Source organism: Phyllobates terribilis, unplaced genomic scaffold, assembly GCF_046119375.1.
Source record: "Phyllobates terribilis strain yellow unplaced genomic scaffold, ASM4611937v1 Scaffold_12__6_contigs__length_324123572, whole genome shotgun sequence".
Taxonomy (NCBI): Eukaryota; Metazoa; Chordata; class Amphibia; order Anura; family Dendrobatidae; genus Phyllobates; species Phyllobates terribilis.
This window is the reverse complement of record NW_027362772.1, coordinates 157489808-157517033: the sequence shown is the minus strand read 5'-3', so window position 1 is coordinate 157517033 and position 27226 is coordinate 157489808. Positions and strand designations below refer to the sequence as shown.

The following is a 27226-nucleotide window of genomic DNA, read 5'->3' as shown; positions in this document are numbered from 1 at the left end:
GGGTGGTATGAGGGCCCGGCGTCCACAGATGGGAGTTGTGCTCACAGCCCAACACCGTGCAGGACGCTTGGCATTAGCCCCAGAACACCAGGATTGGCAAAGTCGCCAATGGCGCCCTGTGCTCTTCACAGATCAAAGCAGGTTCACACTGAGCACATGTGACAGACGTGACAGAGTCTGGAGACACTGTGGAGAGCGATCTGCTGCTTGCAACATCCTTCAGCATGACCGGTTTGGCAGTGAGTCAGTAATGGTGTGGGGTGGCATTTCTTTGGAGGGCCGCACAGCCCTCCATGTGCTCACCAGAGGTAGCCTGACTGCCATTAGGTACCGAGATGAGATCCCCAGACCGCTTGTGAGACCATATACTGGTGCAGTTGGCCCTGGGTTCCTCCTAATGCAGGACAATGCCAGACCTCATGTGGCTGGAGTGTGTCAGCTGTTCCTGCAAGATGAAGGCATTGAAGCCCGCCCGTTCCCCAGACCTGAATCCGATTAAGCACATCTGGGACATCATGTCTCGCTCCATTCACCAACGTCACGTTGCACCACAGATTGTCCAGGAGTTGGCGGATGCTTTAGTCCAGGTCTGGGAGGAGATCCCACAGGAGACCATCCGCAACCTCATCAGGAGCATGCCCAGGCATTGTAGGGAGGTCATACAGGCACGTGGAGGCCACACACAATACTGAGCCTCATTTTGACTTGTTTTAAGGACATTACATCAAAGTTGGATCAGCCTGTAGTGTTTTTCCACTTTAATTTTGGGGGTGACTCCAAATCCAGGCCTCCATTGGTTAATAAATTTGATTTCCATTGATGATTTTTGTGTGATTTTGTTGTCAGCACATTCAACTTTATACAGAACAAAGTATTCAACAAGAATATTTCATTCATTCAGATCTAGGATGTGTTATTTGAGTGTTCCCTTTATTTTTTTGAGCAGTGTATTTACCTCCGGTGGCATTCCAGGGGTGTTGGCTTGACCAAGTGCTCATGAGTTTTCAGCGGTGTAAGAGGAGAAGGCTGACCGCGGTGTACCTGACCTGAAAAGTATTGGTGGCTGAAATTCCAACTGCCCGACGCTTCCCTCTACCGTAGAAGGAAAGTCGGAACTTAAGCCCCAAAAACATCAGAAAGTCAGCCAACTTTTATTTTATGTGTATTTGGGTCTTGCTCATCTACAGATGGAAGGAAGGGAGCGTATGACGACTAAGAAGCGGTTTTTCCACTACGCTTAAAATTATGGGAGCAGGGAAAGAAACCGCAAAACTTGGGAATGGCTGCCTGCAGCAAAGATCAAAAAGAGGGCACCAGGTAAAGTAATGTATAAGGAAATCCTGTGTCTGGGGATGGACGGTCGCTTTACTCCCTTCCACAGATGTTTTTAACTAGTGAATAGATATATTACAAGAAAAAAACGTATGTGGGGGAAGAGGCAGCAGAAGTGCACCTGATAAAAATGTCAGATGCCAAAAGTAAAAACATCCGGAGCTATGTGCATCATGTACCAAAACCTATAGCTGTGCATCAGAAGGCGACAAGTGCGATGGAGAGCACAAATTATACAGTGTAGTGAAAAAAGTATTCATACCCCACATTTTTTTCAGGTTACACCCACAAACTTAAATGTATTTTATTTGGATTTTTACACAAAGTAGCAAGTATTTGTGAAGTGTAAAGGAAATGATACATGGTTTGCTAAACATCTTAAAAATATAAATCTGAAAATTGTGACATGCATTTGTATTCAGCCCCCTGAAGTCTGATACCTATAAATAAAATCCTGAGCGACCAATTGCCTCTAGAAGTCACATAATTAGTAAATTAAGTCCACTTGTGTGTGATTTATTCTTAGTATACCTACAGCCGTTCTGTTCTGTTATGTCCTCAGAGGTTTGTTTAAGAACATTAGGCATCAAATAGCCTCATGAAAACCAAGGAGCACACCAGACAGGTCAGAGATAAAGTTGCAGAGAAGAGTAAAGCAGGGTTAGGTTATAAAAAACAGCCCAAGCTCTGAATATCTGACAGAGCACTGTTCAATCCATCATCCAGTAATGGAAGGAGTATGGCACAACCGCAAACATACGAAGATATGGCCGTCCACCTAAACGGACATCGCAAGCAAGAGGAGCACTAATTAGAGAAGCAGCCAAGAGGCTCATGGTCACTCTGGAGGAGCTGCAGAGATCCACGGTTCAGGTGGGAGAATCTGTCCACATGACAACTATTAGTCGTATATGCCACAAATCTGGCCTTTATGGAAGATTTGCAAGAAGAAAGCAATTTATGAAAGTAAGCCATAGGAAGTCCCGTTTCCACTTTGCAAAAAGCCATGTAGTGGACACAGCGAGCTTGTGGAAGAAGGTGCTCTGGTCAAATGACAGCAAAGTAGAGCTTTTTGGGCTAAATGCAAAACGCTATGTGTGGCAGAAAACGAACACTGCACATCACCCTGAAAACACCATACCCACCATCAAACATGGTGGCGGCAGCATCATGCTGTGGGGATGTTTTTATTCAGCAGGGACAGAGAAGCTGGTCAAAGTTAATGGGAAGAAGGACGGAGCTAAATACATAACAATCCTGGAAGAAAACCTCTTAGAGATCGCAAAAGACTTGAGACTGTAGGTTTGACTCCGGAGGGGGGTGGGGGGGGGCTGAATACAAATGCACAACACAATTTTCAGATTTCTATTTTTAAAATATCTATGTATCATTTCCTTTACATGTCACAAATACTTGATACTTTGTGTTGGTATCACATAAAATCGAAAGTAAAATACATTTACGTTTGTGGGTGTAACGTGAAAAAGTTCATGGGGTAGGAATACTTTTTGAAAGGCACTGTATATACACAGAGCACAGTAAGTTAACCTAGACCAGACGCTGCTCTGCCAATCACTACGGTAGAAATGGGGAGCGTCTAAAGAGAAATATGGCCGCTGCGGGAAGTAGTAATAGGTTGAACTTACAATATTAGGTCATTTTTCAATAACCCCATCGCCGTGGTTATGAAAGCAGCTTCAAAAACGTTACCCTCGACCACAAGCAGCGAAATGTCGTATTTCCCAGCTGGGAATCTACTTTCCATGAAATATTAAAAAACTAAAAAAGAAAAACCAATCTAAATGATTTTTTTTTTCTAAAAGAACAAAGCATAATTCCCCAGCGCCCCCTGCTTACCCGGGATTTTCATTTTATACATTTTTTCGCTTTTATTTTGTTGTTTTACTTGTTCCAGATTTGATGTTAATGGCCAGAAATAAAAAAGGGAGAGATGAGAACTTAAAGGAGAAATGTTTCCGACGCCCTGCAGCTGATGCATATGTAATACATTTTCGGCTAAATAATCCCAGATCCCCTGGGTGGAGGAACGTTCCTGTCGTAAAGAATAACAGTGGATGGGAGAGAGGAGTACAAACATGTGAGCAGCAGACAAGATAAATGAGAATGTAAGTACTGCGGACAGGAGGACATATAGGAAAGGGTCCGAGTGATGTATGGGACGCATCGGATTACTGACTGCAAGTGTGAAGGAGAAGATTGTTTTGCAATGGTCATCAACAACTTTGTTTCTTAGAAAGAAACAATTAAGTTACACTGTAAACATCCCACAATTTTACCACCATCTAACTTGCCAGGACCATTTTATGACAGGTATGGCTGTATAGGTCTTAGCTCAGCAATAAAAAATGACACCTGTCTTGTAGTAATCCGATGTACCAGCGCTGAGAAATCAAGCTTTGAAGCTACATATAAAATTAGCCGGGGAGTGCTTTGACACGCCCCAATGCACTTCCCGGCTAATTTTGCTTCAAAGCTTGATTTCTCAGCGCTGGTACATCGGATTACTACAAGACAGGTGTCATTTTTATTGTGAAGTTAAAACCTATACAGCCATACCTCTTCACTTTATCGGAGAAATGGAAAAAAAAATTCCAATAGCAGTGAAAGGGTGAAAAATTCCAGCGTTCCGCCATTGGTTATTTAGGTATTGCTTTTACGGTGTTCTGCAGTAAAAATGACGTCTTCGTGTCAGTAGGATTATGGTGATACCAAACTTGTATAGTTTCTTTTTTCCATTTTTTTATCGATTAAAAAATAATCGCGATGTTTGCAAAAACAAAAAATGGCTTTTTTTTTTTTTTTTTTTGCGTGGCTAGCTCATGTTTTTATTGATACTATTTTGAGGAACATAGCCGATTTAGATTAATTTCTATTGCATTTTTTGATTGAAGAGTAGACACCGGAAAATGACAGTACCATATGGTACTATGGTAATACTATGGTATTAATCGTACAAATTAATTAAAATTATGTTTTCTTAGATAGCAATACTGAATGCTTTTTTTCCCTTTATTTTTGAACTAGCAAAACTTAGAGATTTTTTTATATTTCTAAAAACATTTTTTTTATTTCACTTTTATTTTTTTTTCGTTACTCTGGGGGGCTTCAACTTGAGATTGTTTGTTCCACATAACACAGTATTGCAGTATATAGAAGAAATGGCCATCTTCTATGAAGCCCAGACTAATGGTAAGTCCTCAAAGGAGCACAAAGATGGGAGCGACAGGGGGCGGGGAGCACAAAGATGGCAGTGACGGAAGGGGTAGCACAAAGATGGCAGTGACTGCAGACTTGTGAAACCTCACAGCGCTCCCCATCAGGATTCTCTGGTGCCGGCCTTAGGCGGGTGCGTGACCACAAATCCGCGATTTGCATACATGCGGTCAAGTGCCAACTAGAAGTGTGCTGTCGGACAAGTCTAGTCGGAATGTGGCCAAAAGTACGCAAATTGAACACTTGCGGTCAGATGACTGCCGGCTCTGTGAAGATTCACAAGTTTGCAGTCGCATAGAGGGACTGCATACTCGAACCCCAAGCCTGGACAATACCTTTAATTAAGACCAAGCTATTTATCTTATTTCATATGCTATAGAGAAATAAAAAATGTTGCAGAAAATGACATTCATGAACCTTATTTGCTCCATTTTTTTTTACTACAGACACTACGTATTATATTATAATTTGCAAAGTAATTTGCCTAGTATTACTCTCAGGCCTGTATGTAATAAGATTACCTAGGGGACTTCCTCAGCACAGGGCTGTGGCACAGAGACGACACTTCAGTAGTGTCCTGGTTGGATTCCTTCATTTCATAGGACCTCAGCTTGGCCTTCAGTTCAGCCACCTATTCATAGAAGAGGCAAAATGTCAGGACTGACCGCCGCCCTGTTACCTGCACCACCAGGGCTGTATTCAGGCATCCCACCTCCGCTTTCAGTTCCTCGCACACGGCGGCATATTTGCTGATATGACAGTCCAAATTGATCACATTGCTCTTCAGCTATATACGACACAAAACAAAAATAACAGTAAATGAAAAGAAAAAGAGGGTCTTCTGGGATTTTATTACCTTTTTATATCCAAAAATTCAAAATATCAGCACTTAATTTCCTCCTTTTCTCTAATGCTTTTATATTTAATATTACAAGCAAAACTGAGAAATAGGTAGTGTCTCAAAACCTCCTCTTCCTCCCTGTCATTATGTGGCTGTAAAATAAGCCTCCCCACCCGTCCCCTTCTGCGGCAGGAGCCTCCCCACCCGTCCCCTTCTGCGGCAGGAGCCTCCCCACCCGTCCCCTTCTGCGGCAGGAGCCTCCCCACCCGTCCCCTTCTGCGGCAGGAGCCTCCCCACCCGTCCCCTTCTGCGGCAGGAGCCTCCCCACCCGTCCCCTTCTGCGGCAGGAGCCTCCCCACCCGTCCCCTTCTGCGGCAGGAGCCTCCCCACCCGTCCCCTTCTGCGGCAGGAGCCTCCCCACCCGTCCCCTTCTGCGGCAGGAGCCTCCCCCTGCAAAATATTGTAAGTCACGCCGCTTGACTGAGAGGGATGTGGCATCAGTCAGCCACCAACTGTAGATGGAACTGATTAGCAGAATATTAAAGGGGCTGACCACTATTAGACACTGATGGAATATAGAAAGGTTGCAGCAGAACAGTGCACAATGATTAACTGCAGCGGTCAAAGGACATAATGTCAACTGACTGCCCGGGTCACAGCGCTGACATCGGAGGATGGGTGCCAATTTGGAAAGCAACATTTTATTTTATGATGCACGTGGGGTGATTCACTAGAATGCAAGCCCTTTAATGTCTAGATTCAGGGCACCTTTAAAGAAGCTAAATGTGACAAGTTTTTCTTCTTACTTTATTCCAGTTGCTCCCCTGAGTTTTCCACTTTTTGTTTTTTTTAAAAATCCCCCATATGGTTTCAGAGATATGGGCTTAATAATATATATAATTATTAATAATAATGCCCGTGGCTAACAGGGTAATTATGCAGAGCAGCCTAAAGACACGCCCATGAGGAACCTGAGCCACACCCACTTAGTAAAGACTATTAAAAAATGATTAAATAAAAAAGACATCTCTGGACTCCTATAAATAAACGGGTACTCAAGGGAGCATTGGGGATGAATAAAAATGGTCACTTTTCACCTAGTGACAGGTTTTCTTCTCTTCTGAACTCACCGATAACTTTATTTCTTTGGCCCGATTGGCATACTTTAGCGTGTTATAGGTGTCATCATAACTTAGACACGAAGGGCTGATTGCGGCAATCATGACTGTCCTACAGTTACCTCCAATGGAGTCTTTCAGGAGCCGGGTGAGTTTACTGTCCCTGTAGGGGATGTGAGTCTTCTTATTCTACAACAGAAGAAAATGTGTATTAGACAATGACAAGTCGCTAAAGATGGAAAAAGAGAAGAAAGACACCAGCTGGGGGTGTGTCCCTACATAACCTGACACTGCCCAATCACTGCTGAACAGTTACGCTGTGTAGGGACACGCCCCCGAGGTATGGGAAGGATAACACCCAGTTGTCAATTTATTCATAAACTTCTAAGAAGTATAACAGAGGAACAGTACAACACACAGTTATAAGAAAAGAAAGGGTTTTGCCACCAAGCATTAAGTGTTGTTTGCCAGAGGGATCAAATACTTATTTCTCACTGCAAAATGCAAATAAATTTATTTAATTTATACAATGTGATTTTCTTGTTTTTTTTTTTTTTTTGATATTCTATCTCTCAATGTTAAAATTAACCTTCCCTTAAAGTTATAGACTGTTCATGTCTTTGTCAGTGGGCAAACTTACAAAAACAGCAAGGGATCAAATATTTATTTCCTTCTGTGTATATTAGCCCCAGTTACAGAGGAAGAAACTTAACCTCCTTCCTGAATAGCAGAGCTGATCAAGTCTACTAGCACCCAGCATCTACTGCTCTCTCCATACACCCAGCCATCACGTGATCTCTGGGTTCGGAAAAAGAAGCACTGTGAGTGCTTCCTGTACTGCATACACAGGGCTTCTTCATCCTTTTGTATACAGCAATTGGGAAGGCAGAGATAGTAATAAACCCTCTCTGTCCTCTCTATGGGGAGTCTGGCTGTGTCTGGCAGCCGGTTCCCCAATCTTCTGCAGCTGATATACTATGAAGTAACGTTTTAGGATGTCACTGCACAGTACAAAGTGGACTACCTGGATATTTTTATAGTCTATGGGTGGTCCGAAAGTAGTTAAAGAGGTATTTTCATCATTCTACAATAGATCCCCAAGATCAGTGAGAGTTCAACCTTTTAACGATTACAGAACGACTTGGGAGTAGTCAATTGGCGAGCGATAAAGATGTGTTAATGGGCTGAAATCAGAACATCTAAATATGTAATTATCTACGGTGGTGGGAAAAGGTCTTTAAATGGGGTTAACCCATGAAAGACATAGAATACTCATCCAGAGGACAACCCAGTCCATCAACAATGACACTTGATGGGAGCCCTGAAGCATCCGCGGTTCTTCTTTTGATTAATCGGCCAGTCAACAGAAGAGCGACAAATGTCGACAGGTAAGAGTCGGATCTCACGACAGTGGCCAATGGATTTGTACCAACTCTAATGATAAATGTATGATTGTGGGGGGCCAGCTGATGGGTCCCAAAATCCAAGTGAATTCGTATGGGTGACCACCACTCTATTCATTTTCATGGATGGACCACCGTTCTCATAGAAAATAAACTAGTACTTGTCACTACTATTCCATTCCAAAGGGGAAGACGTGACCCTCGATCTCATGATTGGAGGGAGTCTCAGCACTAGACCAATGATAGATTTGCTCAACAATATTGGTGGCACAACCCCTTTAAAAATCGGAAATAGAATATATTGGAGGAAGAAGAAACGAGTCGTATTTATAGAATCACAGACAATATGGGAAATCTCCAAAACACAGTTCTTGGGAGTTCTACAGTCCTGAAGGAAATAAAAAGTGACAAACAAGAACCATGTGTTACAGATGTGATGCTGTCCCTCTAGTCGTGGAACATCTCAACATAAACAGAGCGAATCTGCGCCAAGTGTCCCATCGGTCTACGCAAGGAAAAGATTACTCTTGTTTGCTTTGTGCCCAGGAACTGCAGATTAAATTAATACACAGCAGACGCTGAAGGCTTTTTCATGACTCTCTGAACACAACAAGATACTAATCAAGCAACGCGATCATATGAAAAAAATCAGCGCCAAGCACCAAAGGCATGCGAGATGAAAGGACGGCGGGTACCTTGGCATCAGCCAGCGCATTAATGACATTTATAAGCGCCAAGAGGGAACGATTGATGTTGGCGCCCTCTCTCTGCCGCTCGCCTTTAGCGTTGGTGGTCGAGGCTCGTTCAGACCCGGCTAAATCAATTAGGCTCATTTTGGCCACGCGAATGTCCTGGTTGATGCTGGCTGTACGGTCTTTCTGCTTGACATAAATCTAGAAGAGAACAGACAAGATGAGGGGGGGGGGTGGTCACAGGTCAGGCATCATGCAAGTTTGAAAAGATGGTTGAAACTTTTTAATCTATTGAGCATTGTGACAATAACTGCAAAAACACATCAGAAGGGGGTTTTCCCTCTACGACGATACTGATGATCTAATGTTCATAGGTCATCAGTATCAGATTGGTGGTGGGGGCCACCCCGACTGATCAGCTATTACCAGCTGAAGCTAGTGGACAGATATGTAACTAGTGCACTATGTGGAACACCACAGCTCCGTCCATCAGTGATCAGTGCCTATTCATTATTAGCATAGGTCATCAATATCATGAGAAACAGCGTCTGACCAACTCCCCCTGCCTCCTGCTTGTGAAAGGTTTCTCCCTGTCCTGTCACTTCTTACAAGCAGGAGGCAGGGGAAGACAGGCTGAAGCTGTGACTTAAGATACTAGGGAAATCTGCACACAGCATGCAAAGATAATATAGACAAATAGTATACATCTCTGCAGCTAATCATCGTATGAACTCATCCTACTATATCACTGCTATCATACATAGAGCATAAATTGTATCCTTAGCTACATTACATGGGGGGCTTATACTGAGTGGCAAAGGATCTGATAGCTGTCTGGAATGATAATGTTATCCTGTAGTTCATAGAAAAAAAAAACCACACTGCGGTCACGTGTGAACGTAGCCTCGATCGATCAGAAATATCGGATTTTGAATTGCCGATCACTTTGTTCTCCCGTAGATCAACCTATGCTAGACAGCTCTCTAATAAAGAACACAGAAGGGTTTGGCCGAACAAGTGCTCCAGTGTACGGAAGAGATAGCCAAGATGGCTGCTTGCCGAACGATCGTCCGACAGCCATCTAATGTGCATGCCAGCCTTTAGGGTCCATCCGATGACGTCACCTTGTCGCTGGTGGGTGGGCTATAAAGTACATGCATTTTCAGGCTGGATTGACAACCCTGAGAACAGGGAATGTCATTATAAGCCCTTTCCTCAGGGATATCAATCAAGCCTTATAGGGCGGGGATAAGTACTGGATAGATTGACTTTACACTGCTTAGTTTCCAACTCTTTAAAGGGGTTGTCCAGAGAAAACAAGTCATCACTTTTCCATATGATAGTCGATAGCTTTCTAATCGGTGGTGGTCTGACTCTTATTGGACCCGCACCAATAGGCAGGAGGAAAAATTTTTCAATTTTTATTCCTGTTAGAAAATGAAGCAGTAGGTTGGACACCCCATCGCCGCTTGATGAGGCTGCTGGAAAAAGCTGAATGCAACGCTTGTGAACCCCATAGAGAATGAATGGAGCAGCGGTCAAGCATGAGCTCTGCCGCTACTTTCAGGATAAAAGTGTCCGTTCAGCCGATCGATTGGACCCCCACTGATCGATAAGCTATCACCTAACTTATTTTCACCGGAAAACCCCTTGAACTGCCCGTAACGCAAAAGGGCATTAAGCCTAATTTTCGTCAAAATGACTCATGAAATTGGGCTACTAAGAAGGAATACAACGAGTGAAGTGGAAGGGATGGGGACAAAAAAAAATAAAAGTTAGTGAATTTAAAAGTAAAAAAAACTTACCTGGAAAACAGCGTGTGAGCGGGATGACGTTGCATTAGCGTCTGTCGGATGCTGCGTACGATTCAGGTTTCCGTTAGCCAACATTTGCAGTAGCTGCTTTGCAGATTTGGGCTTTGCATATCAAGAAAACAAAACTATTAGAAAATCTGTTGATTTTTGGAAATATGTCTAATTACATAATCTATTAGCTGGAATCCAAGATGTGCCACATGTCTCCTCCAACATACAGAGCAATAAAGGGTAAGGCAAAAGGTCCCTGTGCGGGATATTAGATAAAGGGCTTTTAGTGAAAGAGGGTAAGGCAAAAGGACGGATCGCAGTTCCCTGTGTGGGATATTAGATAAAGGGTTTATAGCGATAGAGGGTAAGGCAAAAGGATGGATTGCAGGTCCTGTGGGGGATATTACAACCCCTGGCAAAAATTATGGAATCACCGGGCTCAGAGGATGTTCATTCAGTTGTTAATGTTGTTGAAAAAAAGCAGATCACAGACATGGCACAAAACTAAAGTCATTTCAAATGGCAACTTTAGGGCTTTAAGAAACACTAAAAGAAATCAAGATAAAAAATGTGGTACTCAGTAAGGGTAATTTTTTTCAGACCAAGCAGAGGGACAAAATTATGGAATCATGAAAAACAAACACACAAAAGAACACTCCAATACATCACTAGTATTTTGTTGCACCACCTCTGGCTTTAATAACAGCTTGCAGTTTCTGAGGCATGGACATAATGAGTGACAAACAGTACTCTTCATCAATCTGGCTCCAACTTTCTCTGATTGCTGTTGCCAGATCAGCTTTGCAGGTTGAAGCCTTGTCATGGACCATTTTCTTCAACTTTCACCAAAGATTTTCAATTGGATTGAGATCCGGACTATTTGCAGGCCATGACATTGACCTTATGTGTCTTCTTTCAAGGAATGTTTTCACAGTTTTTGCTCTATGGCAGGATGCATTATCCTTTAGTGTTTTTTAAAGCCCTAAAGTTGCCATTTTAAATTACTTTAGTTTTGTGCCATGTCTGTGATCTGCTTTTTTTTTTCAACAACATTTAACAACTGAATGAACATACTCTGAGCCCGGTGATTCCATAATTTTTGCCAGGGGTTGTAGATAAAGGATTTATACCGATAGAGGGTAAGGCAAGAGGATGAATCGCAGTTCCCCGTGGGGGATATCAGAAAAAGGGTTTATAATGATAGAGAGAAAGGCTGTGTGCCCACAATGCGTTTTTTACGCGTTACCGCAGCGGCAAAAACGCTTCAGAAACGCTTAAAAAACGCATGGTAGAAGGCCTGCCATGTTCCCCAATGATAATCCGCATGTGCACATGCTGCGGAAATTTCCGCAGCGGGTTATCATTGCGGAAAAAAAACCAGCACTACCAATTATTTTGCGGAAGCTCAGCGTTTTCGCCGCCATTGACTTTCATTGGAACGCATGGATTCTGCATCACTGGATCTGTACATGTGGAATCCAAGCGTTCCAATGTGCGGATGGTACCCGGGTTTGGAGGACAGGAGACTCTCCTCCAGACCCGGGTACCATAGTACCTGTAAAAAAAAAAAAAAAAAAAAAAAAAGAATAAAATAAAAAATAAAATATGATACTTACCTTCTGATGGCCCGCGGTGTGCTTGTCTTCACTTGCCGGCGGATGGCGGTGGACTGAAGGACCTGCGCTGGCGTCATAGTCATGTGATGGCAGGTCCTTCAGTGTAGTGTACCGCGAGCTGCCGGCAAGCCAGCACGGAGCGAAGCAAGACAGCGGGGGCCATCAGAAGGTAAGTATAGATTTAATTTTTACCATTCTTTTACGGTCACTCTATATAAATCCATGCCCGTTGCATGGATTTATATAGTGGGACCAAGTTGACAAGCACTTTCCAAGTGATGCCAGGGTGGATAAAAATCAATGTTTTTTTTTAAAAAATCAAAAAAAAATCGGATTTTTTTGATTTAAATCGGATTTTTTTGATTTAAATCGGATTTTTTTCAATAAACTGCTTTTTGAGGAAAATATTTTACCATCCAAAGGTTCTTCCATCATGAGATAAAGCTGAGTTGTTTAACTCAGTAGAATAAAGGCTGTATATGTGAAACATTCACAATGCCATGCTCTTCCAGAGGTTTCTGAAGGATTAGTGGGCAGTTTCTCTCCTATATTATCACAGACACTCGCTTTACTTACGCAGTTCTCAAAACTGAATTTGACTCCGCAGAGATCCCAGCCTCTTCTTCACGGCAAAAATGTTACAACATGAACAGAGTTGAGAAAAAGACCTTAATCCTATTGTTCTACAAACCTATGAATACAGAATCAACCCCTTCAGTGCCAAGTCCAAGAAGTTAGACAATATGTTTCTGATTGTTTGGAGTGGAATAGATCTGCACAACACAAGAAGAATGTGAATCTAAGTGTGAGGAGGAAGGGCAAACAGACAAGAAAATGAAAGTGAAACTTTGAGCACAATACTGCAGCATAGCCACAGACAGACAAGTCTGGATCTGTTTGTGTGTACAATCTGAGGTTTATTACATTCTTTCCTTATAATGGTAGCAGGCCGTAAAAGAGACCCAGTTTATGAATATTTTAATGAAGCTCCTTCGCCTATCGGTAAGGCAGGCATGCGTGCAAAATGCAAACGATGCAACAAAGAGATGCAAGGCCTGGTGGCGCGAATGAGGCAACATCATGAGAAGTGCGGTGATGAAGATGACCAAAGAAACACTTCTGAACAGGCAGGATCTGTTGGTAAACATTTTTATTGAATCCTATTTCTAAAGACTGAACTGTCATGTGTGAGAAAAATTATATTTCTTATTATTACTGCATGTTACTGTCATTTGGTACAGTTATGAAGAAAAACAAATATTCCTTTTGGGGCAGGGGAAGTGATGTGTTGTGTACAATAAGCAGAAATTGTATAACCAATAAAATAACAGCATTGACTTTTTTTGTTTAGGGGAATTCATGGATTCTGGAAACTATCCACCTCCAAGATCACCATCATCCTGTTCTACAGTTTCAGAGTTATCCATCCAGGATAGTGCTTCATTAGCAGCAGCATCATCATCAGACACCCACAGCCACATATCACCATCACCCAAAAGGAAGAAAAAACCTTTACCTCCTGGAACCACCATAGATAGATTTGTGATAAGAACTAGCAGATTAGAAAAAGAGTTGATTGATGAAAAAATTGCCCAGTTTATTTATGCAATGAACTCTTCTTTCCGTCTGACTGAGAACCCACATTTCATTAATATGGTTCAGTCACTGAGACCAGGATACAGTCCACCCAGCAGAGCTGATGTTGCAGGGAAACTGCTGGATCAAGTGTATGACAGAGAAATGGAGCAATGTGCAACAGCTCTGGAGGGTAAAATTGTTAACCTAAGTATTGATGAGTGGAGTAATGTCCACAATGATCCTATTGTATGTGCTTGTATAACAACAGAAGAAGGTAAAGTCTTCCTTGCACAAACAACTGATACGTCAGGAAATGCACACACAGCAGAATACTTACAAGAAGTGGCAGTAAAAGCTATAACAACATGTGAACAAAAATTCAAATGTCTAGTACGCAGTTTGGTCACTGACAATGCTGCAAACGTATCCAAGATGAGAAGAAATTTAGAAGAGCAGGGAGGGAATACAAAGCTGCTAATAACATATGGTTGCAGTGCTCATTTGCTGCACCTCTTAGCCAAAGACTTAAGTGTTCCAGAAATAAAGGCTAATGTTGTTGAAATTGCTAACTACTTCCGTAATAATCATTTTGCTGCAGCAGCTCTGAAAAGGATGGGTGGAACCAAGCTAACGCTCCCACAAGATGTTAGATGGAACTCTGTGGTGGACTGTTTTGAGCAGTATATCAAAAACTGGCCTATTCTGATGACACTTTGTGAAGAAAATCGAGATAAAATAGATGGCACTGTCACGTCCAAAATCCTCAACATTGGGCTTAAGAGAAATGTTGAACATATGCTGAGCTTCCTGAAACCCATCTCTCAAGCTTTAAACAAAATACAGAAAAATAGCTGCTTTATTGCGGATGCTGTTGAAATTTGGAAGGAACTGAGTGAACACTTAAAAACAGAACTACACATGGACAGAATTAAATTACCAGCAGTAAACAAACGAATGGGACAAGCACTGACTCCAGCTCATTTTTTGGCAACTATTGTCAATATCCAATATCAGGGTCAAAACCTAAGTGCTGAGGAAGAGGAGTTAGCTATGACATGGGTATCCAGCAATCATCCATCTTTAATGCCAACTATAATAAACTTCAGAGCTAAGTGGGAACCATTCAAGAAATATATGTTTGTTGAAGATATTTTAAGGAAGGTCACACCAGTAAACTGGTGGAAGTCACTTAAGCACTTGGATTTAGAGACTGTTCAAGTAATGATTTCACTTTTAACAGCAGTAGCTTCTTCTGCAGGCGTTGAAAGAATATTCTCTTCCTTTGGACTCATTCATTCTAAATTGAGAAATCGGTTGGGACCCAATAAAGCAGGAAAGCTTGTTTTTCTTTTCCAGATTATGAATAGGAACAAAGAAGAAGATGATGATGAAGATGACGACGAGTGAGCTACAGAGGACAGCAGGGACAGTAGTATTTAAGTTTTTCATGTGTCGGCTGAGCTGACAGTCTAAGTTTCTTAAAATATATATTTTGTTTAGCCAAATTAGTTAACAAACATGGATGTTTGTTTAAGCAAATAGCTTATGCTGTAATGTTGTTATTGTTTCAGTTGAATAAATCTATTTAAATTGTTATTAAGGTCAGGATTATTTTTCTCCTTTCTAAGTACAACAGAACAGTGGTGTCCAAATATGAATGATTAACCCATTAAACTGAGGAGAAAAAAGTAATATAAAAAGTGATTCTAAAAATCTTCATCTACTTGCATGTTAAAGTAAAGTAGCAAGAACTAGTTTAGGTAGAAACTTTGATTTAAATCACTGATTTAAATCAAGCCTTACTGACTACTGATTTAAATCGTGATTTAAATCATGATTTAAATCCGTTCGATTTAAATCAAATCCACCCTGAGTGATGCTAAAAATCGCTTGGAAAGTGCTTGTCAACCCGCATGCGGAAATGCAAGTGAACGCTTCACTTCCGCTTGTCCCTGGCAGGAAAACGCATGTACAATCCGCATGTGCAATCCGCATGTGCAATCCGCATGAGTTTTTTCTGCCAGGGAGATGCAGAAACGCTCAGGAAAAATCCAGAGCATTTCTGCATCGTGGGCACATAGCCTAAGGCAAAAGGATGGATTTCAGATCCCTGTGGGAGATATTAGATAAAGGGTAACACAAAAGGGTGGATAGCAGGTCCCTGTGTGTGGGGGGTATTAGATAAAGAGTTTATAGGGGGTAAGGCAAAAGGATGGATCGCAAGCCCCCATGAGGAATATTAGATAAAGGGTTTATAGCAATAGAGGGTAAGGCAAAAGGATGGATGGCAGGTCCCTGTGGGGGATATTAGATAAAGGGTTTATGGTCACCAGGAATGACAAAAGAAGTTTTCACAAAGATTTTGTATCTCCAAGTTTTGTCTAGATGTCTATCTGCCCAGAACCAATCCCACCAGGCTGATAAGAGAAGTATAACACATTGATGCACTGCGGTGGATAATGGCCAGCAAGGATATAAGCTTTTATAGATGGTTTACAAATAAAACACAAACGCCCAAAAGACCAGAAAAAAAATTCCAATAAAAAAAAGACACCATAGAGTACAGTGGAAGGAAAACTAAGTGTGTGCATCACAAGGAATATTGTGGATACATCTAAACAATTTGTACAAATCACACTCCCATTTGTGGCACAGGAGGTGCAAGTTTCCAAAATACATCTTTATTGGATATGTGAACACGAGCCTTTTCTGCTGCAGATTTCCCAGAAAATCTGCACAAAATGGTTCAAGTTTTTTAACCTGTGATTGTCCGTAATATATACTGCTACGGCCCCACAGGGAATGAATGGAGCGGAGGTCGAGTGTGGGCACTGCCCTCCATTCATTCTCTACAGGGCGGCCCCATAGGGAATGAATGGAGCGGAGGTCGAGTGTGGGCACTGCCCTCCATTCTAATGGGGATAAAAAGGACAAGTTATCACCGTAGAACCCCTTTAATGAATATGTTTACTTCCAAAAAAAGTGGCCCCATTGTATAAACCAGCGCACAAGCCCACTGCCAGCACTGCTATTAATGAACGACATGATCACACCAGGCTTGGGCTTTGGAGATGGACGCGGAATCACTTACCTGATGAAAGGAGAGGCCCTGAACTACAACCCCTTTCTGAGAATCTTCTCTGATTGCCAAAAACCCTTTGGGTTCTAGGAGGTCCTGGATCTGCTCATTGTAGACCTGAAAAACCAAAGCGAAAGAATAAACTACTCGGGCAATTTCTTCAACCTCTTTCCCAACATTTGCCATACATGCATCCAAACCATCTCGTGCTATGTCACCCACCACCAGAAGAGCCGATTTGGATCTTCTAGGATCTAGCAGCTCGGTTAAGTTGTGCAAGCACCCAGCGATCAGCAGATCCTACAGAAGCATCATTGAGCGCTCTATAGCTCTACAGACACAATAATAAAAAGCTTCTGTCTTATCATTAGGATCCCTGGCGGTATATGACGGCCAGCGACAGGACCTGCTCCTGCTAGATTGCAGGAGCAGAAGCTTTAACCCTGTGCTGTAACTTTGCAAATAGTACGGGGTTAAAGCCCAAGACCACGTGCCGTAAATACAGCACTTAAAATAAAACTACAGGTTTCAGAAAAATTGAGCCACACGGCAATTTTTTTCCCAAAGTTCTAAGAGGTAACATCTTGCCTTATGGAGAGTGACATGCCAATGTAAGGAGACTTAAAGGCCATGCAATGCTCCTCTGGGAAATTTAAATATGCAAATTGCCTCTTCAGAGGCAATATAATGCCACCAACTGGAAGAAGCAATCCTAAAAGTCAATATCGACCATATAAACAAGCGTTGCCAAATGACTTAGGATAAAAAAACAAACCAGACGTGTTTCTTGGCGTTTGCCCCTCCTCAGTGCAAAGAATTTGAGATCTGATTTGGATGTATTTGAGGCCTCTGACTGGGGTCTAAGGGGGTAAAGTCTCTTCTTGTAGACAGTGACATATCTGAGGTCTATGGGGTAACATCTCTTCTTGAGGAGTGTGACAAACCAAGCCTGGCATGCCAGTGTAAGGAGACTTATAGGCCATGCATGCTCTTCTGAGAAATTTTAATATGCAAATTGCCTTTTCATAGAGAAGAGGACATTTTGGGGGTTTTTTTTTTTGCATTTCACCCCACTGGAATTTTTTTACAGCACATTATATGGTAAAACTAAATGTCAAAACTACAACTACAACCGTCCCAGAAGAAAATAGAAATGTTATGACTTCTGGTAGAAGTCAGGTCTTACCTCCAGGTAGGAGATGAGAACCTCACACGACTTCTCCTCCTTGACGGCTTCTATCCGCTGATAGAGTTCGATCATGGTGAGATACATGACTCCAGGGTCGGCTTCACTTCCCAGCATCGTGTGAGTCTTCCCCGCTCCAGTGGCCCCATAAGCAAAAACTAGAAAAATAAAATCAAAGACGGAAATGCAATAAATTGTTCACATGCAAAAGGTAAAGTGTCATTGGGTATGTTTTTTTCTTTTAAAAAACTCTTATTATGGACGAAAAAAAAAAATAATGGGTCTTCCGTAAAGGTTTTTTTTTCCATATTCAGAAATGGGTATTGCCTGATAAAGCTTGTAAATACAAGCAATATTGCAATTTACTGCTTTTTAAAATTTTCAGCCGTTCTTGAGATATTAAAAGTTTTCTTTTGTTTACATCTCGTTACCTTGGACACCGACCACCGCTGCTAGACATCAAAACATACACAGTCTTTTATTATTAAGCTTGTAAGCGCTGCTTTGAAGCTGGCTAGGACCGCTTTTATCTCCTAATCCCGGCCAGCTTCATCGCAGTGCTTAGAAATTAGACAGCAGCGGTGGTCGGTCTCCTAGGTAACGAGGTATAAAAAAAAGAAAAATGTTAATATCTCAAGAACGGCTGCAAATTTTAATAAGCAGTAAATTGCAAAAGTGCTTGTTTCTACGAGCTCTATCCAACAAGATCCATCTATAAAGATGGGAAAAACCCTTTAAGTAAGCTTGACCATATAAGTTCCCAGTAGCAGGTCTCCCCTTATTGAAAAGAAATATGACTTAACTTTTGAGATTTTCAATAACTTTAGATTGTGGGGCTTCAGGACCCCCATTGACCACACAGAAGTTTTCGGCGCATCCTTAGCGGACGAGCTGAGCTATAAACTTTCAGCTCTTCTTGCCCTCCTTCCTTTCAGCCATCGGTGGGGTCTTAGGACCAGTCCCGTCCACCGATCAATACTACTAAACATTGGCTACAGATGTCCGGCGTACGTCAGGAAAAAGGAGAATTGGGCAAGTTGGAGCTTTATTATATCGAACCCCTACACATAATGCCGTCTACATCTGACCGGTGGTGGTGCCGGGTGGCCAACCTTGACCGATCTGATGTTTAGGATCAGCACTCACCTTTGTAGAGAATTCCTGCCTGAATTAAACCTTTTTACGGGGATTAAATACAATACCGGTGACTACATGGGGAACATTCCATGCAGTCGCACAAAGACGGGATCCAATAACCCGACGCTGACGACCGTGACTCTGTAAACACCTCTCCTGACAGACTAACAATCAGTCTCCGACCACTTTGTCTACCGGCGGTTACAAAGCAGCAGACGCCGCTGCCGCGTACCACCGGACGAGACGCAATGAATAACAGACGGCCGGGATTATTGACTATGGCGTTAATGAAGCGTAGCTGAGAACAAGCAGACGTGATGGTTACACGGCCGGCGGCTCAAAATAAATCCATTGTTGGGGATTACTGCTCACATGAATTCAATACCCAGTAAACGGCCCTAATAACAGGGACGAGGCGGCTCCATGATGTACACACGATTAGCAAACAAAGATTGGGTTAGGATAAAGGGTAAAATAACTTGATCTCTTACCAGAACAGTTGTAGCCGTTCAGGACTCCGTCGAGGATCTGCTTGGTCGTGTGTTCAAACACGTCTCTCTGGAGGCTCCTTTCATCAAAGACCCGGTCGAATATGAACTTCAGGTCCTTTCCTTTACGCCTCGTTCCTTCATGACCTCGGAGGTTGGAGAAGACGCCGGATGTGTCGGGCTCCTCGGGGTCAAATATCAGGATGTTGTGATCCACGACTTGCACTACTGAATTCTGGTTTCCTTCTTGTTCTCTGGAGTTTGGGGGACGGACACGGACCACCACGGAGACGTTCCCCTCTTCGGTGGCCATATTAAAGTTATATGGCAGCTGGAGTCAGACGGTCCTGAGGGGGATGATAGAAAGGGTCTTTGGTTATGGCCCCCTAGCTTACATCCAGGTCCCTGGGTGAAGACCTTGTACACACTGATGACGTCACATTAAGGCTATGTGCACACTGCGTCTCTTTCAGGTTGGGGACTAGACAGGTTCCCTTTAAAAAGGGTGAAATTACAAACAAGCAACTTTTTGCAATTTATCCCTATGCTTTAAAGATTGGCCGCATTGCTGGATCTAACCAGTCTCGGGCCACAATTCTCCCATACTACAGAGATGCGCCCTACCCTAAGCCGGGGAGACGGCGTCAACCCCCGCCCCCCCACTCTCAGCCCGTGGCAACCGCGCCAGAAGGTAAGGGAGTGGTGCGCTACTGAACATTCATTTTGACACAACCCCTTTAAGGTGCCCATATACTTTTGAATGAACCACACGACAAAAACATTGATGGGATTTCATTTTAGAAAGGCAACATGGCTGTAAAACGAAATAAAACCCTAAAGTAGGCCGCTGGTCCTCATGGAGCGATGATTGGCGGCCACATCACCATTCATCTTGCACCCCCAAAGTCGCTAGGTAGCCCTGGACTTGGGGCTAATTGCTAAATTTTAGAGTTTATGCAAAGTGATTCTACTGTACAGGGGTGGGGGGTCTGGTTTTGGGGGTAGGGGGCGTTCTTAATTGCAGATAGTCCCAGATCAGGTGCCATAACAGAGATGATAGGTCCCCTCTTATTTTTACATTGATTTTCTACTATATAATGTACAATATCAGTTTGGATAATGTTTGCCGGGCACTATTGACCCCTATGGGAGGTTTCCAGCCAGTCAGGGCAGACACACACCCTCCTCCATAGAAAGCAATGGCCATATTCCAGTATTGAGCACTTAAAGGCGGAGTTCCATAGAAGTCAATAGAAGCCTGTGTGGTATCTGACGTGACCACAGACGTGTACAGGGAGCAGAGCTGCCGCGGGAATCTGCCGGCACCGCCTAGCTCAGGCGCCATAGTCCTGGAGGTAGGAGTCACCGCAGTGCCGGGGGGGCTACAGCACTGCTCCACTGCAGTGACCACAGCGTCATGTGACCACCTGCCCATGTGACCGTTCACCTGGTATAAATACAGCGGGTAACACCGTCTCCACTCTCCATCAATCCTCCGCTCTATCAGCAATGGTGTCTCCCAGCAGCAGCGCAGGCCACGCCCCCATCCACCACACTTCCGACACAATACAGTTCAAATCAAGCGGGCTCTTCCTTCCGCGGACTCTGATTGGACGATCAGTCCTCTGCGCTGATAGGTGAGGATGTGACGTATTGAAAATCGCGGTGCGTACCGGGAGTTGTAGTCCTTTGTTGCGTTTAGATGCTGCTCATTGGGCTGCAGTATTTTTGATGAAAAATCAATACAGTTGTTATTTTAATTGTAGGAAAACCTAATGAGGTTGCATTTATTATACTTTGAAAAAAATATATATATTCCCCTCTCAATGGTGATACATGGTTGCTATGGCGCTTCTCTTGGCTCACACAAATGTGCATTTTTCACGTGTGTATTCTTATCAGTGTTTTTTTTTCACACGAGGAACATGTGCCTGTTATAGTCCTTTTACGCCACGAAAGTGGGCTAAAAGCTTCGAAAAATCGCAAATTTTATGTGCAACACCAAAAAAAACCCACTTCGGATCAGCTCCACAGAAATGGCTGAGCTGGGGTGAAGGTGGAGCAGGGTGGGACGATGCCCGACCTTTCCCATTCCTGAAAAATGGCAGTGTTTTTTTCCGCCAGAAATGCTTCTCAGGTCTCTGACTGGAGTAGCGTTTCTGGCGCGGCATACAGAGTCGCATGCCACTCAGAAGAGGTGCCAAATTAATTTAAGGATTACTGCCATCTCCAAGATCCTATCCCAGTATGTAGTAGGAGTAATAGTAATAATAATATTAGCAATTACCTCTAATTAGAAATGTTGGATAGTTCTTCTGATTCGCTATGTCACTTACCCCATGTACAGGGCATTGCAGTAGCTTAGGTATCCATGGTTATGATCACTCACAACTAATTCACTATATGAGTGGTCATAACAATGGATACCTAAGATACTGCAATGCCCTGCACATGTGGTAAGTGACATAGCGAATCAGAAGAACTATACTACATTTCTAATTGGAGGTATTTTCCAATATTATTACAATCCCTGGCAAAAAAATATGGAATCACCGGGCTCGGAGGATGTTCATTCAGTTGTTTAATGTTGTTGAAAAAAAGCAGATCACAGACATGGCACAAAACTAAAGAAATTTCAAATGACAACTTTAGGGCTTTAAGAAACACTAAAAGAAATCAAGATTAAAAATGTGGTACTCAGTAAGGGTAATTTTTTTCTGACCAAGCAGAGGGAAAAAATTATGGAATCACTCAATTCTGAGGGAAAAAATATGGAATCACCCTGTAAATTTTCATTTCCAAAACTAACACCTGCATCAAATTAGATCTGCTCGTTAGTCTGCATCTAAAAAGGAGTGATCACACCTTGAGAGCTGTTGCACCAAGTGGACTGACATGAATCATGGCTCCAACACGAGAGATGTCAATTGAAACAAAGGAGAGGATTATCAAACTCTTAAAAGAAGGTAAATCATCACGCAATGTTGCAAAAGATGTTGGTTGTTCACAGTCAGCTGTGTCTAAAATCTGGACCAAATACAAACAACATGGGAAGGTTGTTAAAGGCAAACATACTGGTAGACCAAGGAAGACATCAAAGCGTCAAGACCGGAAATTTAAAGCAATATATCTCCAAAACAAGAAATGCACAACAAAACAAATGAGAAACGAATGGGGGGAAACTGGAGTCAATGTCTGTGACCGAACTGTAAGAAACCGCCTAAAGGAAATGGGATTTACATACAGAAAAGTTAAACATAAGCCATCATTAACACCTAAACAGAAAAAAAACAAGGTTGCAATGGGCTAAGGAAAAGCAGTCGTGGACTGTGGATGACTGGATGAAAGTCATATTCAGTGATGAATCGCGAATCTGCATTGGGCAAGGTGATGATGCTGGAACTTTTGTTTGGTGCCGTTCCAATGAGATTTATAAAGATGACTGCATGAAGAGAAAATGCAAATTTCCACAGTCATTGATGATATGGGGCTGCATGTCAGGTAAAGGCACTGGGGAGATGGCTGTCATTACATCTTCAATAAATGCCCAAGTGTACATTGATATTTTGGACAGTTTTCTTATCCCATCAATTGAAAGGATGTTTGGCATCATTTGACATCAATGACATCATTTTTCAAGATGATAATGCATCCTGCCATAGAGCAAAAACTGTGAAAACATTCCTAGAAAGAAGACACATAAGGTCAATGTCATGGCCTGCAAATAGTCCCGATCTCAATCCAATTGAAAATCTTTGGTGGAAGTTGAAGAAAATGGTCCATGACAAGGCTCGAACCTGCAAAGCTGATCTGGCAACAGCAATCAGAGAAAGTTGGAGCCAGATTGATGAAGAGTACTGTTTGTCACTCATTAAGTTCATGCCTCAGAAACTGCAAGCTGTTATTAAAGCCAGAGGTGGTGCGACAAAATACTAGTGATGTATTGGAGTGTTCTTTTGTGTGTTTATTTTTCATGATTCCATAATTTTTTCCTCAGAATTGAGTGATTCCATAATTTTTTCCCTCTGCTTGGTCTGAAAAAAATTACCCTTACTGACTACCACATTTTTTATCTTGATTTCTTTTAGTGTTTCTTAAAGCCCTAAAGTTGCCATTTGAAATGACTTTAGTTTTGTGCCATGTCTGTGATCTGCTTTTTTTCAACAATATTAAACAACTGAATGAACATCCTCCGAGTCCGGTGATTCCATAATTTTTGCCAGGGGTTGTATTATTATTGCACCTACTGCATATTGGGATAGGATCTTGGAGATGGAATACCCCTTTAAGAGCCCTTTAATGAATTCCGGGGGTTTACTTTGAATTTTAGATTCCCTTTAAATGTACATTGAAGTATTTATATGTTAGGACGGCACAATTCTGGGGTACTTATTATTTTTAAAGAGGGTAAGATGAAAAAAAAATGTTTGCCCCCCTTTTTTTTGTGACCTTGACCGTGCAGTATAAATAACAACATTTTAACCCTTGCATTAAAGGGTTATTCTGAAAACTTTTAAGTAGGGGAATAACTTACTGATCGCTGGGGGTCCGAACGCTGGGTCGACCATGATCAGGGCTCTGGATCCTTGGAATCGGAGTCTACAGTTTTGTCTTGAATAAAACAAAGGCACACATGCTCGACCTCCGCTGCATTCATTGTGTGTGGGACTGCTGGGGATAGTGGAGCACTGTATGGTTATAGTGGAGCGCTGTATGGTTATAGTGGAGTGCTGTATGGTTGCAGCAGACTGTAAGTTTTGGTGTCATAGACAGGAGATGGTGACAACGCTGCTTGCAGCTGCTTGCCTGCTCTTAACCAATGTGCTGGGCAGGGGCATCAAAACAAATGTACAGCACAATGCAACATTCCACAATAAACATATCTTAGCATAAAAAAATTCCTTTTTTTGTTTGTGTGGACTCCAAGGGGTTAAACTAAATTAAAGGGGTTGTCCACTACTCATACAACCCCTTCTGAATCTCCTTTTCCTCCCTGTAAAATAATAACACCGATGCCGGCGCCGTTCCAGCAGTGTCATCACTGGCTCTCCCAGGGCTCCTGTGACATTATGTCATGCGATCCCTGCTGCCAATCACTTACCTCTCCTTTGGACAAATCAAGACATCCGGTGAAAGTGATAGCTGCTGCTTTCTCACCTCCTCCGAATGTCAATTACGTCCGTAGGCGAGTGAAGCCATGGCTGATGTGCCGCGGGGCTCACGTGACATAACAATGTCACGGGAGCCCTGGGAGAGCCAGTGATGACACCAATGGAATGGCGCAGGCATCGGAGGTGGGTATAGGTGTTATTATTCTACTGAGGGGAAACATAGAGATTCAGAAGGGGTTGTAGTAGACAACCCATTTAATATTGGAAAATTCAAATTGACTAAAGCCTTCCTCCACAAAAAAGTTTTCTCCAACTTCTCAGACTTGCGCAGAGCCTATTTATTGCACTTACAAGTGAACTGAACCAATCTCCGGCACGAGCAGCGTTTCACAGACACGCGGACCACTGACCCATATGGGAAGGAAAGCATTTGTTATGTATTCAATTATCCTGATTTTACTGAGCGTTATTCGTACCATGACCTCATTTAATAGAGCAAATGATGGCGGTATTCATTAAGTCGCCGCATGTTTTCTATCACTTGGAATAGGCTGTACCTATACTAGAACAATTAGAACAACCGGACTCATGTTCTGCCAGTGGCACCTAAAATTATTGCCAAATTAATAGGTGGAGCTCCGTTTTGATGTGTGTCTCTGCTGTCAAAGACGGAAGAAGATATTAGCATGTCCAGTCCAGATCTGCAGATGTTTATAATACAGCATCAATAGAAATAATGAGAACCGTGCACATCTGTTTTCTGTTAATTCTGTAATATATATTGCATATGTATCTATATAGATACTGTATGTATTTATAAATATGTACACTTCTATAGTGGGGAAAATAAGTATTTCATACACTGACCATTTTGCCACCCCCAAAGAATGATGTTTCCCCTACCATGCTTCACGGTTGGGACGGTGTTCTTGGGGTTGTACTCATCCTTCCTCTTCCTCCAAACATAGCGAGTGGAGTTGATACCAAAAAGTTCTATTTTGGTCTCATCTGACCACATGACCTTCTCCCATGCCTCCTCTGGATCATCCAGATCGTCATTGGCGAACTTCAAATGGGCCTGGGCATGTGCTGGCATGAGCTGGGGGACCTTGCATACCCTGTAGGATTTAAATTCATGACGGCGTAGTGTGTTAATAATGGTATTGTTTGAGACTGTGGTCTCAGCTCTCTTCAGATCATTGACCAGGTCCACCCATGTAGTTCTGGGCTGATTCCTGACCTTTCTCAGAATCATCCTTACCCCACGAGGCGAGATCTTGCATGGAGCCCCAGACCAAGGAAGATTGATAGTCATCTTGTGTTTCTTCCATTTTCTAATAATTGTGCCAACAGTTGTTGCCTTCTCACCAAGCTGTTTGCCTATTGTCCTGTAACCCATCCCAGCCCTGTGCAGGTCTACAATTTTGTCCCTGGTGTCCTTAGACAGTTCTTTTGTCTGGGCCGTGGTGGAGAGATTGGAGTGTGATTGATTGAGTGTGTGGACAGGTGTCTTTTATACAGGTAACAAGTTAAAACAGGTACAATTACTACAGGTAATGAGTGCAGAGTAAGAGGGCTTCTTAAAGAAAAACTAACAGGTCCGTGAGAACCAGAATTCTTGCTGGTTGGTAGGTGATCAAATACTTATTTCATGCAATAAAATTCAATTTAATTATGTAAAAATCATACAATGTGATTTTCTGTTTTTTTATTTTTAGATTCTGTCTCTCACAGGTGAAGTGTACCTACGATAAAAATTACAGACCTGTTCATTCTTTGTAGGTGGGAAAACTTGCAAAAACGGCAGTGTATCAAATACTTATTTTCCCCACTGTATATAGTGTATCATGCGTTTTATAAAACGGATGCTATAATACTTTGGTTGTATTAAAAAAGCCCCAAATTCCAAGTTTGCAAATGTTTTTGGGCGAATACTCATTCAGATCTCAGCTATTCCCCTGACCCTTCCATACACATGCATGCTGGGTTTTGGTCGAGCATCCATTTGTTCTTTATAGGGAGAGAGGAATAAACTGCTGCCAGACACCTCTGATAGCGGATTATTCCCCCTGAGAAGAAAACGATTGGGCATATTGAAACTCAACATTCCTGATCCTTTTTATGAAGTACTTATTGGGTTAGAAGGGGACGTCCATTCTCCCCATACAGGTTCCTCTTCCAGGACTTGACCTGTCAGATATGTATGGCATATATTCCTTTAAAGGATGATTTCCATCTTACATAGCTACATAGGTTGAAAAAAAACGAAGATCCTTCAAGTTCAACCTTTCTCCCCCAATTACACATTTTTTGTCACTATCTTCATAAATGGACATGGTTGGATAGGGCTTGTAAATAGAAGCAGTTTTGCAATTTACTGCTTTTTAAAATTTTCAGCCGTTCTTGAGATATTAACATTTTTGTTTACAGCTCGTTGCCTTGGAGAACGACCACCACTGCTAGACCTCAGAACATGCACAGTGCTTACACACTCTTTTCTATTGAGCTTGTAAGCACAGTTTTGAAGCTGGAATGCACTGTTACTTTCTAATCCTGACCAGCTTCAGCGCAGAGCTTATAGGATAGACAGCTGCTGTGGTCGGTCT

The 27226-nt window shown here is 42.4% G+C and overlaps 2 protein-coding genes across 2 annotated transcripts in view; one reads left to right on the top strand and one right to left on the bottom strand.

Annotated features, from left to right (window-relative positions):
* The window catches only part of KIF18B (kinesin family member 18B), a 38785-nt gene extending 17607 nt beyond the window's left edge, over window positions 1-21178 (bottom strand). The window contains exons 1-9 of the mRNA XM_073656426.1: window positions 20957-21178; window positions 19513-19856; window positions 17885-18042; window positions 16711-16815; window positions 10426-10536; window positions 8624-8821; window positions 6538-6714; window positions 5279-5353; window positions 5088-5197 (exon numbers count right to left, since the gene is read on the bottom strand). Coding sequence (XP_073512527.1) covers window positions 5088-5197; window positions 5279-5353; window positions 6538-6714; window positions 8624-8821; window positions 10426-10536; window positions 16711-16815; window positions 17885-18042; window positions 19513-19822 — 1244 coding nt within the window. The 5' untranslated portion in view covers window positions 19823-19856; window positions 20957-21178. The remainder of the gene's footprint in view (window positions 1-5087; window positions 5198-5278; window positions 5354-6537; window positions 6715-8623; window positions 8822-10425; window positions 10537-16710; window positions 16816-17884; window positions 18043-19512; window positions 19857-20956) is intronic.
* On the top strand, window positions 12882-15072 carry LOC141173156 (uncharacterized). Its single transcript, XM_073657792.1, has 2 exons — window positions 12882-13181; window positions 13393-15072. Exons 1-2 carry the CDS (start codon window positions 12980-12982, stop codon window positions 15024-15026), a joined length of 1836 nt encoding a protein of 611 aa, XP_073513893.1. The 5' UTR covers window positions 12882-12979; the 3' UTR covers window positions 15027-15072.
* Window positions 21179-27226: the final 6048 nt, after the last annotated feature.